The sequence below is a fragment of the Cetorhinus maximus genome, chromosome 13, assembly GCF_964194155.1.
Source record: "Cetorhinus maximus chromosome 13, sCetMax3.hap1.1, whole genome shotgun sequence".
Taxonomy (NCBI): Eukaryota; Metazoa; Chordata; class Chondrichthyes; order Lamniformes; family Cetorhinidae; genus Cetorhinus; species Cetorhinus maximus.
This window is the reverse complement of record NC_135891.1, coordinates 79,927,918-79,947,737: the sequence shown is the minus strand read 5'-3', so window position 1 is coordinate 79,947,737 and position 19,820 is coordinate 79,927,918. Positions and strand designations below refer to the sequence as shown.

Sequence of the window (19,820 nt, the reverse complement as noted above, 5' to 3'; positions counted from 1 at the left end):
GACAAGACCATCCTCTTGAACAGTGAAATGTATTTACAAAGTGCATGATATATATAGTGATTGAACACTCCTGACCCAGAAATGATGTCAAAATTTCTTAATTTTTCTAACCCTACCACTACGTCTAGGTGCATCCTCAACATCCACAGCAGAGGTGGAGACAGCCTGCTGACTGCTATGCCCTGTTGTCTTTGATGACTTTCGCGGGCATCTTCTAGAGTGCCGAGACCTGGAGGGCCCGGCCTGTTTTGGGCCTTCTGCTGTGGGGCAGGTGCACCCTCCTCAGCCTGTACAGCTGGAGGTGATGGGGGTCACAGGCAGAGGGGATTGGGATCGCCTGGACACTCTCAGAGTCTCCTGGCTGGATAGCCCCGGGGTCTACAGCTGCTGTTCTCTATGAGTGCCGGTGGGCCCCTGCCTGACTCCCTGAGGAGAAGGAGCTCCTGGATGGAGATCAGGGTACCCCACGCCCCTCTTGCCTAGCCACTGATGGATCCCACCAATGCCTAGAGCAATGGAGTGCAGGCCTGAGCATAAATCCGGCAGGATCTGCTGGACCAAGGTCCCCACGGTGGCTGCCACCTTCCCATGGAGAACTCGAGGTGCTGACATGTCAGAGCCATGACATCAGACTGAATGTGGACGCTCTTGTCTGTTGACTACCTCTTGCAACTCTACCAGATTTTCTGCCGCCTGTCATTGCATCTCCAGCCTGTAAGAGACAGCCGCTTGCAGAGGCTTATCATCTGACTTAGACTCAGCCGGTGTGTGATCTCCAGCAGTCCTCCGAGTGCCAAAGACCTGGGCTGTCACTGCCTCCGACTGTTGTGGAGATGTTTCAGTGAGGTGTTCGCCAAAAAGTGACCCCGAGCCTGGAGGCAGATTTCAAAATGGGACAGAAAAATTTTCAGAGCTATGGGGAAAAAGCAGGGAGTTAGACTAATTGGATAGCTCTTTCAAAGAACTGGCACAGGCAACAAAGGCAGCATGGCCTCCTATGCTGTGTGATTCTAAGATTAAGCAAAGGAATTAAACTTACCTACAATGCCAACTGGGGTGCAACATTCTGTCAGTGCTGTGTTAGAGCCAATCCATGGACAATGAATAGTCTTTCAGCTAAGATGCAGAAGGGCCATCAACATCTGCAAACTGTAGATTCCAGTTGTGTCTTTGAAGGAAATAAACAGTAATGTGTATTGTATTCCTGTGAATCCTAATATTGGTTTGAATGAATGTGGTTACTTCTTTAAGTCATTGAATTTGTAGAAAATATCACAGCGGTTCTGGCACGAACTGTGCAAAGTAGCATTTCCAGATGAAAGTATTGCATACGATAGTGTAATCTTTCCATGTGACTTAAGGTAACTTGTGAGTATTCGGGTACGGAATGTAAAGATTTTCCAGGTGATATATTAAGTGACTTGTGTGTAAAGGTATGAATCCCTCCCTGTAAAGCCTGGTAATTTCAGCCTCACAGTCTAACAAAGAGGGTTCTGGTGATGACTCGCTGAAAAATGAAGTCGATGGAAATAAAAATTGTGGGAGATGTGCAGCACATTGCCAATTCACTATTACCCCCTTTACACAAGTGTCCAAAACTAAACTGTCCCCACTTGTTAAAGCCCTGCCAAAAAGCCCTGCCAAAAAGGTTTTGTCCCTGTATCAAGTATTTGTTCAACTGAGCTCTCAGTATTATGATTGAATTACACTTTTTGCTTAATTTAGTTATGTTATTTATCAAAGTTATTTAATTAATGTTAATCAATGGAGTCCTGAAAATATTTCTTGTTGCTTGTACAGAGCACACAGTAAAAGATTCTGATTTGTGATGGTTGGTACTTGCATGTGTTGTCACCAGTACTTGTGAGATCTTTTGAAGAGATGGACTTTGGTCAACTCTACATATACAAATCCAAACACTGTCCAGAGAACACTCTGTACCTTTGGCATAACTGTTTGTTAACAACCCAAAATATGTTTTTTTTATTCATTCAAGGGATGCGGGTGTCGCTGGCTAGGGCAGCATTTATTGCCCATCCCTATTTGCCCTTGAGAAGGCAGTGGTGAGCTGCGTTCTTGAACCGCTGCAGTCCATGTGGTGTAGGTACACCTACAATGCTGTTAGGGAGGGGGCTTCAGGAATTTGACCGAACGACAGTGAAGGAACGGTGATACATTTCCAAGACAGGATGGTGAGTGTCTTGAAGGGGATCTTCCAGGTGGTGGTGTTCCCATCTATCTGCTGCCCTTATCCTCCTAAATGGCAGTGGTCGTGGGCTTGGAAGATGTTGTTTAAGGAGCCTTTGTGAGTTCCTGCAGTGCACCTTGTAGATGGTACACACTGCTGCTACTGTGCATCGGTGCTGAAGGGAGTGAATGTTTGTGGATGGGATGCCAGTCAAGTGGGTTGCTTTGCCCTTAATGGCATCAAGCTTCTTGAGTGTTGTTGGTGTTTGGGTGGGCCTGATGGGTCTTATAAGTATTTGGGTGAGTCTGATCGGGTTGTTGGCGTTTGGGGAAGTCTGATTGGTTTTGCTAGTGTTTGGGGTGGGTCTGATGGGATTTGCTGTTGTTTGGGGTTGGTCTGATGGGATTTATTGATGTTTTGGGAGGGTCTGATAGGATTTTCTGGTGTTTGGATGGGTCTGATGGGATTTGCTTGTGATTGGTGGATCTGATGGGTTTTGCTAGTATTTGCGTTGGCCTGATGGGTCTTGTCGGCATTTAGTAGTTCTTTAGGCCCACTGTCAGTACAGATTAGAGTAACCAGGAAGTTGCATCACAATCTCTGCCCTTATATGATTTGAGGTGAGAATAGTGAGTCTGTGCGGTCATCCTAGAAATTCGGACAAAGAGCAGCTGAGAGTCCCCGGGAGCATGTCAATATTTGCAGAGAGTCTCCAGACAAGGATCAATATTTGAAGGGGGTCTTGGGAGTGTATGCTTATTTGCAGGTCCCCAAGAATGTGTCAGTAGTTACAGATGGTGCCCAGGAATCTGTACTGGGTCTCTGGGAGTCTCAGAATATTTGAGGGTATTTCAAAACATGCCAGTATTTCCACAATGAATCCCAAATAAAATATTTCTGGCTGAAATAAATTGGACAAACTTGTATCCAATGATGTTCAGTCCATGAGCAGTTCCTAAGGTAGGCCAATTTTAACCTTTGTTTGGTCTCCACTGTTCTCTCTCTGTTCTTTCTTTATTGACGGCCATCATTTAAGCTCTGTTACATGATCCACATAACCGTTCTTTACATACCAGGCCCAAGAGCGGTGAGAATGTTGAGTTTGCAGCCCTGTAGAGTTGTTGAAGCAGATAGCATTGACGCATTAGTGGGAGGCTTGCGGGAGAAGGGAATAAAGGGCTAAGGGGCACAGGGAAGGAAGAGGGAATTAAAGTAAGAGGAGGTGCATGTGGAGTATTAACACCAGCGTGGGCTTGGTGGATTGAATGGCCTGTATCTGAACTGTAGATTCTGTGTAAGATAATTCTATATATATAAATGCTGGTGTGCTATTCAGTGGGCTGAGTTTCTGATCTTGCCTCAGCTGCCTAGTGGAGGTGAGGTACTCACCCAAAAGTTGAAAGAGGAAACTGATGGGAGGTACAAATAGAGGAACTAAGAAGCTAAAATAAAGGGAAGGGAATGTATATTGCTAAAGGAAAATGAAAATGAAAATACTTTCCATTTGTGTATTTGAGTAAGATACTAGAAGATCTCCCATGGCATTGCTCACAGTAATTGGTGGGTACAGTATTATTCTGCTACTAAGCAGTAGCTGTAGGTAATCTGGATTCAAATCTCACCATGTGGGGGTGGAGTGGGGGTGGTGGTTGGGGTGGGGGCGTGGTGGTGGGGTACTTGTGGCTGTGTTTGTTGCAATAGGCTGAGAGTGGTAAAGGCCCAAACCTCCCTGTCGCTTGCCATATTAACACTCCACCCTGTTCTCTTGCCCACATGTCTGTCCTTGGCTTGCTGCATTGTTCCAGTGAAGCCCAACGCAAACTGGAGGAACAGCACCTCATCTTCCGACTAGGCACTTTACAGCCTTCTGGGCTGAATATTGAATTCAACAACTTTAGATCTTAAACTCCCCCTCCCCCCATCCCCACCCCGTTTCTTCCCCCCCCCCACCCCTTTTTTTTCAATAATTTATATAGATTCTTCTTTCCCCACCTATTTCCATTATTTTTAAATCTAAACTAAAACCTTGTTAGTCTTTCCACCCCACCCCCACTAGAGCTGTACTTTGAATATCCTGTCTTCCATTCTTAATTAGCACTTTTCTCAGACAAATGTCACCACCTTCGACACCTCTTTGACCCTTTTGTCTGTGACATCTTTTGATTATCTGCTCATCTCCACAATCACCACACCCTCAATGTGTCTCTCCCCCCCCCGCCCCCCCCCCCACCCACCTTAAACCAATTTATATTTCTCCCTTCTTCTAACTATGCTTCAGTTCTGCCGAAGGGCCATGAAGGCTCGAAACGTTAACTGATTTCTTCTCCGCCGATGCTGCCAGACCTGCTGAGTTTTTCCAGGTAATTCTGTTTTTGTTTTGGATTTCCAGCATCCGCAGTAGCTTTTAGCTTTTTGTTTTTATCTTTTATTTCCTATCTCTGCAAACCACTCCACTGGGCTGATTTTTGGTTCTGTTCCCTTGGATTTGAGGTTAAAGATTGCGTATTTTTTTCCTTCTGCAGATGCCAGCAGATGGCCTGCCTCATGACCTGGACAGCGTGGAGCTCCTGGATCTCCTGTTTGACCAACAGGATGGGATTCTTCGCCATGAGGGCTTCCACGCAGATGACAGGGGGCGTGTAGAGAGCTGGGGGATTGCACAGCCGAGTGTAAGAAGCATTAAAATGTCAAGACACCCCCGCGTACATGGAGTATATATTACATGCAGAGTCACCCACACACACACAGGACATCGTAACTCAGATTCACACCCATACATACAGGGCATTGTAATCCCAAATAATCCCCACACAAGGCATCGCAAACCTGACTCAACCCTTCAGAGGGCATCATAACCCCAGATCAACCCCTCACAGGGCAATGTAACCCCCAATTCAAACCCCCCCCCTCTCCTCACATTCAAGGCATAGAAACCCTGACTCACCCACATGCAGAGAATCATAACTCTGGGTTGCCCTCACACACACAGAGCACTGTAACCCCACAACATCCTCCCAAATTTCAGCTGGTAAAGTATTGGCGGAATTCAAGCTGTCACTAAGCAAACCCTCTTTCGTTGCCCTTCAGATCCACAATGGTAGCAGCAGTGAGGAGTTCCTGTCTTCGATCCTAGGTGAAGCTGTCCCTGCCTCCCCACTCTGGTCCTCGGCTGGCAGTGACAGTGGGATATCTGAAGACCACCTCTCTGACCAGCTGGACAGTCCCCAGCACTGTGTGCCATCTAACAGCCCCCGGAACATCGAAGTGGTACACATCAAGCCGACCTTTCACCCTGGGCCAGAGTCCAGCTGCTGGGCCACTGGTCCGAGAGTGGATATCCCAGATGCGCAGATCTCCATCGGTTTTGGTAAGAATCTGTGTTTCCCTCTAACCACAGTCTCCTCGGGGCTGGAGTGAATGGAAGGGGTTTGATGAGGAATTTCCACGATTTATTTTCTCCTTCATTTCCCTGCAATCAGTCCTTATGTCTGTGAGAATGCAGCATGCTGAGCATTTTATTTGTGGATGTTTAACACAAAGAAGTAATCGCATAGAATCAAACATGGAACTCTTTCAGTGCAACTTTATAACTCTTTTCCCCTTGCCATATAATTTCGCCCCTCCTGAAGATGATGAGAATTCTTCGGCACCTCACTCAAAGTATTGTTCTTCATGACAAAAATAAAAATACCTGGAAAGACTCAGCAGGTCTGGCAGCATCTGCGGAGAGGAACACAGTTAACGTTTTGAGTCCGTATGACTCCTCAACAGAACTAAGTAAAAATGGAAGAGAGGTGAAATATAAGCTGGTATAAGGGGGGGGCGGTGGGACAGGTAAAGCTGGATAGAGGGCCAGTGATAGGTGGAGATAACCAAAAGATGTCACAGACAAAGGGCAAAGAGGTGTTGAAGGTGGTGATATTATCTAAGGAATGTGCTAATTAAGGGTAGAAAGCAGGACAAGCAAGGTACGGATAGCCCTAGTGGGGGTGGGGTGGGGTGAAGGAATCGAAATAGGCTAAAAAGTAGAGATAAAACAATGGATGGAAATACATTTAAAAATAATGGAAATAGGTGGGAAAAGAAAAATCTATATAAATTATTGGAAAAAAAAGGGGGGGATCGGAAAGGGGGTGGGGATGGAGGAGAGAGTTCATGATCTAAAATTGTTGAACTCAATATACAGTCCAAAGGCTGTAAAGTGCCTAGTCGGAAGATGAGGTGCTGTTCCTCCAGTTTGCGTTGAGCTTCATTGGACCAATGCAGCAGGCCAAGGACGGACATGTGGGCATGAGAGCAGGGTGGAGTGTTGAAATGGCAAGCAACAGGGAGGTCTGGGTCATGCTTGCAGACAGACCGAAGGTGTTCTGCAAAGCGGTCACCCAGTCTGCGTTTGGTCTCTTCAATGTAGAGGAAACTGCATTGGGAGCAACGAATGCAGTAGACTAAATTGAGGGAAGTGCAAGTGAAATGCTGCTTCACTTGAAAGGAGTGTTTGGGCCCTTAGACGGTGAGGAGAGGGGAAGTAAAGGGGCAGGTGTTGCACCTTCTGCGGTTGCATGGGAAGGTGCCGTGGGAGGGGGTTGAGGTGTAGGGGGTGATGGAAGAGTGGACCAGGGTGTCCCGGAGGGAACGATCCCTGCGGAATGCCACCAGGGAGGTGAAGGGAAGATGTGTTTGGTGGTGGCATCATGCTGGAGTTGGCGGAAATGGCGGAGGATGATCCTTTGAATGCGGAGACTGGTGGGGTGATAAGTGAGGACAAGGGGGACCCTATCATGTTTCTGGGAGGGAGAGGAAGGTGTGAGGCCGGATGCGCGGGAGATGGGCCGGACACGGTTGAGGGCCCTGTCAACCACCGTGGGTGGAAAACGTCAGTTAAGGAAGAAGGAAAACATGTCAGAGGAACTGTTTTTGAAAGTGGCATCATCAGAACAGATGCGACAGAGGCGAAGGAACTGAGAGAATGGGATGGAGTCCTTACAGGAAGCGGGGTGTGAGGAGCTGTAGTCAAGGTAGCTGTGGGAGTCGGTAGGCTTGTAATGGATATTGGTGGACAGTCTATCACTAGAAATTGAGACAGAGAGGTCAAGGAAGGGAAGGGAAGTGTCAGAGATGGACCATGTGAAAATGATGGAGGGGTGGAAATTGGAAGCAAAATTAATAAATTTTTCCAGGTCCAGACGAGAGCATGAAGCAGCACCGAAGTAATCATCGATGTACCGGAGAAAGAGTTGTGGGAGGGGGCCGGAGTAGGACTGGAACAAGGAATGTTCCACATAACCCATAAAGAGACAGGCATAACTGGGGCCCATGCGGGTACACATAGCCACACCTTCTATTTGGAGGAAGTGAGAGGAGTTTAAGGAGAAATTGTTCAGCGTGAGAACAAGTTCAGCCAGACGGAGGAGAGTAGTGATGGATGGGGATTGTTCGGACCTCTGTTCGAGGAAGAAGTGGAGAGCCATCAGACCATCCTGGTAGAGGATGGAGGTGTAGAGGGATTGGACGTCCATGGTGAAGAGGAGGCAGTTGGGGCCAGGGAACTGGAAATTGTTGATATGATGTAGGGTGTTAGAGGAATCATGAATGGAGGTGGGAAGAGACTGGACAAGGGGAGAGAGAATGGAGTCAAGATAGCGAGAAATGAGTTCTGTGGGGCAGGAACAGGCTGACACGATTGGTCTGCCAGGACAGTCCTGTTTGTGGATTTTGGGTAGGAGGTAGAAGCGGGCTGTCCGAGGTTGGGAGACTATCAGTTTGGAAGCTGTGGAAGGAAGATTTCCAGAGGAGATGAGGTCAGTAACAGTCCTGGAAACAATTGTTCTTCATGCTTGAGTTCAGGCAGCTGATGTCTACAGGCTGTTTGGGCATCACAGAGAAACCCGATCCCTATCATCGACAGCTCCCCACACTCATACTTCCCAGCAGATGTCACGGGAAGGCACATGGGAGTGGGCATCCTGGCTGATCTCCCCTCCCAAGATAAGAGGGAACAAACCCAATTGTGGTGTCCAACTGCTGTTGCCAGGAGGAATAGGGGATTCCTGACCAAGGTTCAAAGCTCATGTTGGATTGCTTCATGACTTTGCAATCAACCAAAGTACTTTACACAATAGATTACAGGTGCAACAGCCATCTTCTGCCAGCAGAAGGTGTTATCCATGACCCACTGGTAGCAATCTCATCTCTGAGTCAAAAGGTTGGTCAAGTCTCAGTCCAGAGGCTTGAGCAGATAATCTAGGTTCACCCTCCAGTGCTGTTTCGAGGGAAAGCTGCACTGCACTTTTGAATGAAACGTTAAACCAATCAGGTGGATGTAAAAAATCTCATAGCCCGACTTGAAGTAGAGTGGAGGAGTTCTCCCTGTTGTTCAGCAAATATTTATCCCTCTACCGACATCACTCATTATCTCATTGCTGTTTGTACAAGGTTGCTGTGCACAATTTGGCTGCTATGTCTCCCACATTATAACAAGTACTTCATTGGCTGTAGTGTTTTGGGACATCCTGAGGTTGTGAAAGGCAATGTGGGGAGATGCTCCTGATTTTGCTCTTAGACACAGTATGGGGAAAACATCAAAGCATTTGAAACAATTGAACAAAAGGTGACAGGTCCAATATCCTGTAACTCATATCCCGCGCATCCTCCCTCACGCCTTCTCCTCCTTCCCAGAAACATGATAGGGTCCCCCTTGTCCTCACTTATCACCCCACCAGCCTCCGCATTCAAAGGATCATCCTCCGCCATTTCCGCCAACTCCAGCATGATGCCACCACCAAACACATCTTCCCTTCACCCCCCTTGACAGCATTCCGTAGGGATCGTTCCCTCCGGGACACCCTGGTCCACTCCTCCATCACCCCCTACTCCTCAACCCCCACTTATGGCACCTCCCCATGCCCACGCAGAAGATGCAACACCTGCCCCTTCACTTCCTCTCTCCTCACCGTCCAAGGGCCCAAACACTCCTTTCAAGTGAAGCAGCATTTCACTTGCATTTCCCCTAACTTAGTCTACTGCATTCGTTGCTCCCAATGCGGTCTCCTCTACATTGGAGAGACCAAACGCAAACTGGGCGACCGTTTTGCGGAACACCTGCGGTCTGTCCGCAAGAAAGACCCAAACCTCCCTGTCGCTTGCCATTTTAACACTCCACCCTGTTCTCTTGCCCACATGTCTGTCCTTGGCTTGCTGCATTGTTCCAGTGAAGCCCAACGCAAACTGGAGGAACAGCACCTCATCTTCCGACTAGGCACTTTACAGCCTTCTGGGCTGAATATTGAATTCAACAACTTTAGATCTTAAACTCCCCCTCCCCCCATCCCCACCCCGTTTCTTTCCCCCCCCCACCCGCCTTTTTTTTCAATAATTTATATAGATTCTTCTTTCCCCACCTATTTCCATTATTTTTAAATCTAAAACTAAAACCTTTAGTCTTTCCACCCCACCCCCACTAGAGCTGTACTTTGAATATCCTGTCTTGCATTCTTAATTAGCACTTTTCTCAGACAAAGACCACCACCTTCAACACCTCTTTGACCCTTTTGTCTCTGACATCTTTTGATTATCTGCTCACACCACACCCTCAATGTGTCTCTTCCCCCCCACCCACCTTAAACCAATTTATATTTCTCCCTTGTTGAAACTATGCTTCAGTTCTGCTGAAGGGCCATGAGGGCTCGAAACGTTGACTGATTTCTTCTCCGCCGATGCTGCCAGACTTGCTGAGTTTTTCCAGGTAATTCTGTTTTTATTTTGTTTTGGATTTCCAGCATCCGCAGTAGCTTTTAGCTTTTTGTTTTTATCCTGTAACTCTACCTTACCTCAAAATGACCATTAGGTGGTAGCAGATATACATTTCACTAAATATTTCCACTAAAGAATGAATGACGAAAGCAGTCAAGTTAGACAACAGAAATGTGAGAAATATCAATTCTGGTTTTTATTGGAGTTGTTAATTGTTTTGATCTGGAGTCACAGAAATTATAGCACAAAAGGCCATTTAGTGCATTGGGCCTGTGGTAGTGCTAATTCTTCAATAAATCATAAAATGGTTACAGCACAGAAGAAAGCCAATCAGCCCATTGTGTCTGTACTAGCCCTCTGCAGGAACAATTCACCTGAAACCAGTTTTAGCCAGTATGTAGCAAACTCAACAAGAGAAGGGACAGTTTTGCATTTAGTTTTAGGGAAGCTGGGCAGCTGGAAGGGGTATCAGTAGGAGAGCATTTTAGTGATGGTAATCATAATTCAGTCAGATTTAGAGTAGTTATGGAAAAGATTAAAGATAGAAACATGGAAATATAGAAGCACAGAAGGAAGCCATTCAGCCCATCATGCCTGTGCCAGCTGGAAAACAGCTTTTTTTTATTCATTCTTATTCATTGAGGGATGTGAGCATCACTGGCTAGGCCAGCATTTATTGCCCATCCCTAATTGCCCACGAGTAGGCGGTGGGCAGGATTTTAATCCAGTGACAGTGAAGGAATGGCAATATATTTCCAAGTCAGGATGGCAGTGGCTTGGAGGGGAACCTCCACTAATCTAATCCCACCTTCCAGCCCTGGATCCACAGTTCTATAGGTTATGGCAACTCAATGCATATCCAAGTATTTTTTGAATATATAGAAGAATTTTGCCTCTACCACCCTTTCAACCTGTGAGTTCCAGACCTTCACCACTGTCTGGGTGAAAGAAAACCTTCTTAGCCCCTTTCTAATCCTTTTATCAGTTACTCTAAATCTGTGCCCCCGATTATTGTACTCGCTGCTAACAGAAATAGGTCCTTCCCATCCACTCTATCATTTTATACATTTCAATTAAATCTCCCCTCAGCCTCCCCTGTTGCAAAGAAAAGAACCCTCACCATGCGACCTTCCATCGTAGCTAAAAATCTCCACTCCAGGTAATATCCTTGTAAATCTCCTCTGTGACTTCACTAGTGTTTCTTTTATTCTTTCATGGGATGTGGGCATCACTGGCAAGGCCAGCATTTGTTTACCATCCCTAATTGCTCTTGAACTGACTGAGACCATAAGACCATAAGACATAGGAGCAGAAATTAGGCCATTCGGCCCATCGAGTCTGCCCCGCCATTCAATCATGGCTGATAAGTTTCTCAACCCCATTTTCCCGCCTTCTCCCCGTAACCTTTGATCCCCTTACCAATAAAGAACCTATCTATCTCCGTCTTAAATACACTCAATGACCTGGCCTCCACAGCCTTCTGTGGCAATGAATTCCATAGATTCACCACTCTCTGGCTAAAGAAGTTTCTCCTCATCTCTGTTCTAAAAGGTCTTCCCTTTACTCTGAGGCAGTGCCCTCGGGTCCTAGTCTCTCCTACTAATGGAAACATCTTCCCCATGTCCACTCTATCTAGGCCTTTCAGTATTCTGTAAGTTTCAATCAGATCCCCCCTCATCCTTCTAAACTCCATCGAGTATAGACCCAGAGTCCTCAAACATTCTTCATATGTTAAGCCTTTCATTCCTGGCTCTCCTTTGTCTAACCTACTCGTTACCTCCTCAAAGCATTCTAACAGATTTGTCAGGCATGACCTCCCCTTGATGAAACCATGCTGACTTTGCCCTATTTTACCATGCACTTCCAAGTATTCTGAAATCTCATCCTTAATAATGGACTCTAAAATCTTACCAACGACCGAGGTCAGGCTAATTGGCCTGTAATTTCCCATCTTTTGCCTCACTCCCTTCTTAAACAGGGGGGTTACATTAGCGATTTTCCAGTCCTCTGGGACCCTCCCTGACTCCAGTGATTCCTGAAAGATCACCACTAATGCCTCCACTATCTCTTCAGCTATCTCCTTCAGAACTCTGGGGTGTAATCCATCTGGTCCAGGTGATTTATCCACCTTCAGACCTTTCAGTTTTCCTAGCACCTTCTCCTTGGTAATGGCCACCATACTCACCTCTGCCCCCCGACTCTCTTGAGCTTTGGGGATGTCACTCGTATCTTCCACTGTGAAGACTGACGCAAAGTACCTATTCAGTTCCTCTGCCATTTCTTTGTTCCCCACTACTACTTCTCCAGCGTCAGTTTCCAGCAGCCCAATGTCCACTTTTGCCTCTCTCTTACCTTTTATATATCTAAAAAAAACTCTTGAAATCTTCTTTTATATTACTGGCTAGTTTACCCTCATATTTAATGTTCTCCATCCTTATTTCTTTTTTAGTTGTCCTCTGTTGGCCTTTGTAGGCTTCCCAATCCCCTGGTTTCCCACTGCTCTTCGCCGCATTGTATGCTTTCTCTTTAGTTTTTATGCTGTCCCCGACTTCCCTGGTCAGCCATGGTTGCCTCGTCCTCCCTTTAGTATGCTTCTTCTTCCTAGGGATGAATTTTTGCTGTGTCTCCCAAATTACTCCCAGAAACTCCTGCCATTGCTGTTCCACTGTCTTTCCTGCTAGGCTCATCTCCCAGTCAATTCTGGCCAGCTCCTCCCTCATGCCTCTGTAGTTGCCTTTATTCAACTGTAATACCATTACATCTGATTCCAGCTTTTTCCTCTCATTGCAGGGTAAATTCTATCATATTATGGTCACTTCCTCCTAAGGGTTCCTTCACCTTAAGCTCCCTTATCAAATCTGCCTCATTACACATCACTAAATCTAGAATTGCCTGTTCCCTAGTGGGCTCCACCACAAGCTGCTCCAAAAAGCCATCTCGTAGACATTCTACAAATTCCTTTTCTTGGGATCCACTACCAACCTGATTTTCCCAGTCTACCTGCATATTGAAATCCCCCATGATCACTATAACCTCGCCTTTCTTACACATCTTTTCTATCTCCTGGTGTATCCTGTGCCCCACATCCTGACTACTGTTCGGAGGCCTGTACATAACTCCCATTATGGTTTTTTTACCTCTGCGGTTCCTCAACTCTACCCACACAGATTCTACATCATCTGACCTTACATCATTTCTTGCTATCGATTTAATTTCATTTCTTACTAACATAGCAACCCCACCCCCTCTGCCAACCTGCCTATCTTTTCGATAGGATGTATATCCTTAGATATTTAGCTCCCAGTCCTGATCCTCTTGCAGCCATGTCTCCGTAATGCCCACCACATCATATACTGCGTGCATTCAGATACAATACCTTCAGTCCTGTATTTCCCGTCCCCTTTCTAATTGTCATCCCTTTATCTGATGTGCTTGAAGTTAGATTCCTAGCCCTTTCCAAACACTCTGTCCTATTTTGTATTCTGGAGACTTTAATAGCCTCTCCTGGGCTCTCCTTTCTTTTCAGTTTTTTCACAATTTTTCATGAAGTTGAATCCACCCCCCCACACGCTAACCTGCTGCTTTGTTTCCCATTAGTCATACTTCTTGGAGTTTTACCCTTCCTTCCCCCCCCCTCCACTTTCTAGTTTAAAGTCCTGTTGACCACCCTATTTACCCTTTTCGTTAGAACATTAGTCCCAGCTTGGTTCAGGTGGAGACCGTCCCAATGGTACAGATCCCTCCTGTTCCAATACTGATGCCAGTGCCCCACGAAATGGAACCCCTCTTTCCCGCACCACTCCTTTAGCCACGTGTTTACTTCCCTTATTCTTGCGTCCCTATGCTAATTTGCACGTGGCTCGGGTAGTAATCCGGAGATTATAACCCTTGAGGACCTTTTCTTTAATTTAGTTCCAAGTTCCTGATAATCCCCAAACAGGTCCTCTTTCCTAGTCTTACCTTTGTTATTTGTCCCGATGTGGACCACAACAACTGGATCTTCCCCCTCTCTCTCCAATATCCTTTCAAGCCGGTCAGAGATGTCCTTCACCCTGGCACTGGGCAGGCAACATACCATGTGGGACTCTCGATCCTGCTTACAAAGGATGCTATCAATTCCCCTAATTATAGAATCCTCTACAACTACCACTTGTCTTTTTGCCGCCCCCCCCCCCCTCTTGAATGGCCTCCTGTGCCACGGTGCTGGGGTCAGCTGGTTCATCCTCACTACAGCCCTGTTCCTCATCCACACAGGGAGCAAGTACCTCGTACCTGTTGGACAAGGTCAAGAGCTGAGGCTCCTCTGTTCCTGAACACAGGATCCCTCTACCTGCCTCACTTGCAGTCACACCCTGCTGACCCTGACCACTGACCGGACTTGAGGTACTTAATCTACCGGGTGTGACGGCCTCCTGATACAAAGCGTCCAGGTAACTCTCCCCCTCCCATCAATTCTGAGCTGGAGTTCCTCCAGCAACCAACACTTGCTGCAGATGTGGTCACTGCGGCTCGCAATGGGATGGGATCTGCCAGCAACCACATCATACAGCTACAGCACATCACCTGCCCAGCCATCTCGACTTAGATAATTAATTTATTCATTAGCTTTGCAGTGTTTTTTTTTCAAATTTGGCTTGCTAGGCCATTATACCCCCATAAAAGTGATCCCATCCTTCCTGTAATGGGGTGACCAAGCATCACCCTGGGTCTCTGGAATACCACTGACAACTACGCCACCACCTCTTAAAAGGTGAAGTATAAATGCAAGTCTTTCTTTCTATTTCAAATGTTACGACCAGTCCCCGGGCGAGGTTCCCCCAATTTGTTATAATCCCCGATGAGATACTCCAAATTATTATGCTCCCAGCTGAGGAGGGATGAACTGGCTTCCCTTCTTTATTCAGCCCACTCGATTGGTTGCAACAAGGTTAATTTGAAAAGGATCCCTTCCCTTGTGGATACCTTTCCCCAGTCCAAATGAATTAATGTTTTAAAAGGAGCCAATTTAACCAGGCTTTCTTGAGTCAAAGAAAGAGTGAGTTTATTCGTTACTAAAACGTGAGAAAAAATAATAAAAATGCAACACACATATATACAGATTAGAAATGAGAAGTCAGTCCATAAGACGTAGGAGCAGAAATAGGCCATTCGGCCCATCGAGTCTGCTTTGCCATTCAATGAGATCATGGCTGATCTCATAACCCTCAACTCCACTTTCCTGCCTTTCCCCCATAACTCTTGATTCCCTTACTGATTAAAAATCTGTCTATCTCCACCTTGAATATACTTAATAACCCAGTTCTACAGCCCTCAGCGGTGAAGAATTCCACAGATTAACTACCCTCTGAGAGAAGAAATTCCTCCTCATCTCTGTTTTAAATGGGCGACCCTTTACTCTGAGATTATGTCATCTGTTCCTGGACTCTCCTACAAGGGGAAACAACCTCTCAGCATCTACCCTGTCAAGCTCCCTAAGAATCTTATATGTTTCAATAAGGTCGCCTCTCATTCTTCTAAACTCCAATGAGTACAGGCCCAACCTACTCAACCTCTCCTCATAAGAAAATCCCTCCATACCCAGGATCAACCAAGTGAACCTTCTCTGGACTGCCTCCAATACCAGTACATCTTTCCTTAGATAAGGGGGCCAATGCTGTACACAGTATTCAGGTGTGGTCTACCTAGTGCCTTGTATAGTTTTAGCAAGACTTCTCAATATTTATTCCCTTTGAAATAAAGGCCAACATTCCATTTGCCTTCCCTATTACCTGTTGAACTTGTATGTTAGCTTTTTGGGATTCATGCACAAGGACTCCCAAATCCCTCTGTGCTACAGCCTTCTGTAGTGTTTCTCCATTTAAATAATATTCAGCTCTTCTATTCTTCCTGCCAAAGTGCAGAACCTCACATTTTCCCACATTATATTCCATCTGCCACTTTTTTGCCCACTCACTTAACCTGTATATATCCCTCTGTGGACTCTTTATGTCATCCTCATCACTTACCTTCCCACCTATTTTTGTATCATCCACAAATTTGGCAATAGTACATTCACTTCCCTCATCGAAGTCATTAATATATATTGTAAATAACTGAGGCCCCAATACTGATCCCTGTGGCATTCCACTAGATACAGGTTATCATCCTGAAAATGCCCCTGTTATCCCAACTTTCTGTCTTCTATTAGTTAGCCAATCCTCTGTCCATGCTAATATACTACCCCCAGCACCAATAAGTAGCCTTATGTGCGGTACCCATGTTCAAAGACTTTTGGAAATCCAAATATGTTACATGTACAGGTTCCCCTTTATCTATCCTGCTAGTTACCTCCTCAAAGAATTCTAATAAATTTGTCAGGCATGAGTCCAGAAATAAAGGTTTAAAAAATATACAAATCAGTCTTTGGCGTGTCCTTGAGGAGTAGATGGCGAAACATTGTGGCCATTAATCTGGGTGATTTCAGTAGAGCTGACTTTGGCAGTTGAGCAGTGGGTTTGGAAATTCTTGGTTCTGCAGGTTAGCTAAAAGGAGTTGTCCTGCTTCTTTTTCAACTGTAGCTTTGCTGACTTGTGACTAGCCTCCAGAAATCAGAGAGAGAAGACTTTTTTTTACAGGGATGCCTGGTTGATGTTCTTCACTGTTACCTTCACAGTACACCCTTCACACACCAGGCCTGGAACTACCAAAACTAGCACACAGAGCCCAGGGCTGCAGTTGGCTTTTAACCCCTTTGCTTGTGTATTCCTGAAAGGGAAAAAACAAACATGTCTTTCACCCAGATCTGCTTTCTTTCAACTCACATCATGTCCACAGTCTGGGATATAACTCACAGGAGATGGTTGCTGTTGAGGTGGTAATCAGCCTTCATTATCTCCGCAACCACAGGAAATTACAGTTCAGTTTTTGCAATGCATCTTTTCCTTTGAAGTGTCTCTATATGAAGTGGGACTTGACATCTTTTTAGGAGCGACATTCCATTCTCTCAACTAGTTGGTCATGTGTAATCCACATAGAAAAGTCATGAAAAGTGGTTACTTTACAGTCTCAGCCAGCTTTTGCTTCTATGTTCTTTTTAGAAAAATACGTCTTACTTAAAAGTTCAATATGTCCTCAAGTAATTTGGGGCTATGATCCATGGTCATGACACAAATACATAGAATTACATATAATATACAACACAGAAATGGGTCATTTAGTCTATGCCAGTGTTTATGTTCTACTCAAGCCTTCTCCCATCCTTCCTTATGTAACACTATCAGCTGAGCTCTCTATTTAGCATCTACACTATCTACCTCAGTCACTCCCTGTGGTAGCGAGTTCCACAATCTCATTGCTCTCTGAGTAAAGAAGTTTCTTCTGAATTCCATATTTCATTTCTTGGTGACTAGCTTATATTGATGGTCTTTGGTTTTGCTCTTCCCCACAACTAAGGACACTGTCTCTGTTTCTACTCAATCAAACCTTTCATAATTTTAAAAACTTCTGTTAAACCACTTCTCAGCTTTCTCTTTTCAAGAGAGAAGAATCTCAGCCTGTTCATTGTTTCTTGATAGGTTTAACCTCACAGTTCTAGTAATATCCTTGTCAATCCTTTTCATCCTCTCAGTGCCTTTATGTCTTGTTTATAATATGGCAACCAGAACTGCACATATTGAGCTGGATTTTATGTTCCACTAGAGCCGGGTTGGCAGGCGGGTTGGGGGTGGGGAGCGTAAAATTGACCACAATGCCATGGGTATGCCCTCTCCTCATTTACCTTGGTGCCCAGCTCCAGCAACGGTCTCTGTTGGGGACAGGGTAATATCCCAGCAGTGGCCACCATTCCCAGTGGCACTGCTAGGAGCACAGAGTGGCCAGCAGCTCTCGGAAGCATGTCTTCCTTCCCAAGTCAATTAATGATCTGCTAATCATTAAATTGCACTGGGGCAAGGCGTTTGAGTGGGGGAGAAGAAGATGAGGACCCCAGCCAAGCGTAAAAACCCAGCCCATTATTCCAAGTGTGATCTAGCCAAAGTTTGATATAAGGTCAGAAGTGAGGATGTTCACTGATGATTGCACACTTTTCAGCACCATTCGTGACTCTTCAGATACTGAAGCAGTCTATGTCCAAATGCAGCAAGACCTGGACAATATCCAAGCTTGGGCTGACAAGTGGCAAGTAACATTCGCGCCACACAAGTGTCAGGCAATGACCATCTTCAACAAGAGAGAATCCAACCATTGCTCCTTGATGTTCAATGGCATTACCATCACTGAATTCCCCACTATCAACATCCTGGGGGGTTACCATTGACCATAAACTGAACTGGACCAGCCATATAAATACTATGGCTACAAGAGCAGGTCAGAGGCTAGGAATCCTGCGGTGAGTAACTCACCTCCTGACTCCCCAAAGCCTGTCCACCATCTACAAGGCACAAGTCAGGAGTGTGATGGAATACTCCCCACTTACCTGGATGAGTGCAGCTCCCACAACACTCAAGAAGCTTGACACCATCCAGGATAAAGCAGCCTGCTTGATTGGCACCACCTCCACAAACATTCACTCCCTCCATCACCGATGCACAGTAGCAGCAGTGTGTACCATCTACAAGATGCACTGCAGGAATTCACCAAGGCTCCTTCAACAGCACCTTCCAAACCCATGACTACTACCATCTAGAGGGACATGGGCAGCAGATAGATGGGATCACCACCACCTGGAAGATCCCCCCCAAGTCACTTACCATCCTGACTTGGAAATATATTGCTGTTCCTTCACTGTGGCTGGGTCAAAACCTAAAACTCCCTTCCTAACAGCACTGTGGGTGCACCTATACCACATGGGCCACAGTGGTACACCACCACCCTCTCGAGGACAATTTGGGATGAGAAACATATGCTGGCCTTACCAGTGGCACTCACATCCCATATAAGAATAAAACAGAATACATCTGCTACAATACCCTAACCTAGTTTTTCTGTTACCTATATTTAACAATGCAACAATAAATTGTAATTATTTAGTGCCTTTAATGTAATAAAGTCTCCCAAGGTGCTTTAAAATTCTTAAGGGGCTAGACAGTGCAGATGCAGGAAGGATGTTTTCCCTGGCTGGGGATCTAGAAACAGGGGACAAAGTCTCAGAGAAGAGGTAGGCCATGTAGGACTGAGATGAGGAGGAATTTCTTCACTCAGAGGGTAGTGAATCTTTGGAATTCTCTACCCCAGAGGGTTGTGGAAGCTCAATCATTGAGCATGTTCAGGACAGAGATCGATAGATTTCTAGATACTAATGACGTCAGGGGATATGGGGATAGCGTGGGAAAATGGTGTTGAGGTAGACGATCAGCATTGAGCTGGTTGAATGGCGAAGCAGCCTTGAGGGGCTGAATGGCCCTACTCCTGCTCCTATGTTCCTCTAATCACAGGAGCATTAGAATACAAAATTTGACACCGAGCCAAATAAGCGGGTCTTAGGTCAGATGACCTAAAGCTTACTAAAAGAGGTAGATTTTAAGGAACGTCTTAAAAGAGTAAAACATACAATGAGTGTGAACAAGGTTTGAGAGATGCTGAATGTCTAGCAGGCAACTGTAATTATAGGTAGAATCAAAACACAAAGGGAATTTCAGTGGAACCCATGGAATAATTTGGAGTGGGAGATAGTGTTGAGGAAGGAGATGTGGCTGTGAAAGTGAGTTTTGGTAGATAGCTGATCAAACACAAGAAGGGAGATAGAAAAAGAATTCAATGGGGTTGGTCAAGCAGAATTTTCCCTTTTGAAATCTGGACGTTCATTACTGTGAGGAGACGGTGGTGCTGTGATAATGCCATAGTAATCCAGAGGGCTAGGCTAATGCTCTGGAGACATGGGTTCAAATCTCACCAGGGGCAGTGGGTG

At 45.7% G+C, this 19,820-nt stretch overlaps 1 protein-coding gene across 1 annotated transcript in view; it reads left to right on the top strand.

Annotated features, from left to right (window-relative positions):
* The window catches only part of LOC144688740 (cyclic AMP-responsive element-binding protein 3-like protein 3), a 61,655-nt gene that overhangs the window by 18,177 nt on the left and 23,658 nt on the right, over nucleotides 1–19,820 (top strand). The window contains exons 2-3 of the mRNA XM_078555636.1: nucleotides 4,711–4,857; nucleotides 5,276–5,555. Coding sequence (XP_078411762.1) covers nucleotides 4,711–4,857; nucleotides 5,276–5,555 — 427 coding nt within the window. The remainder of the gene's footprint in view (nucleotides 1–4,710; nucleotides 4,858–5,275; nucleotides 5,556–19,820) is intronic.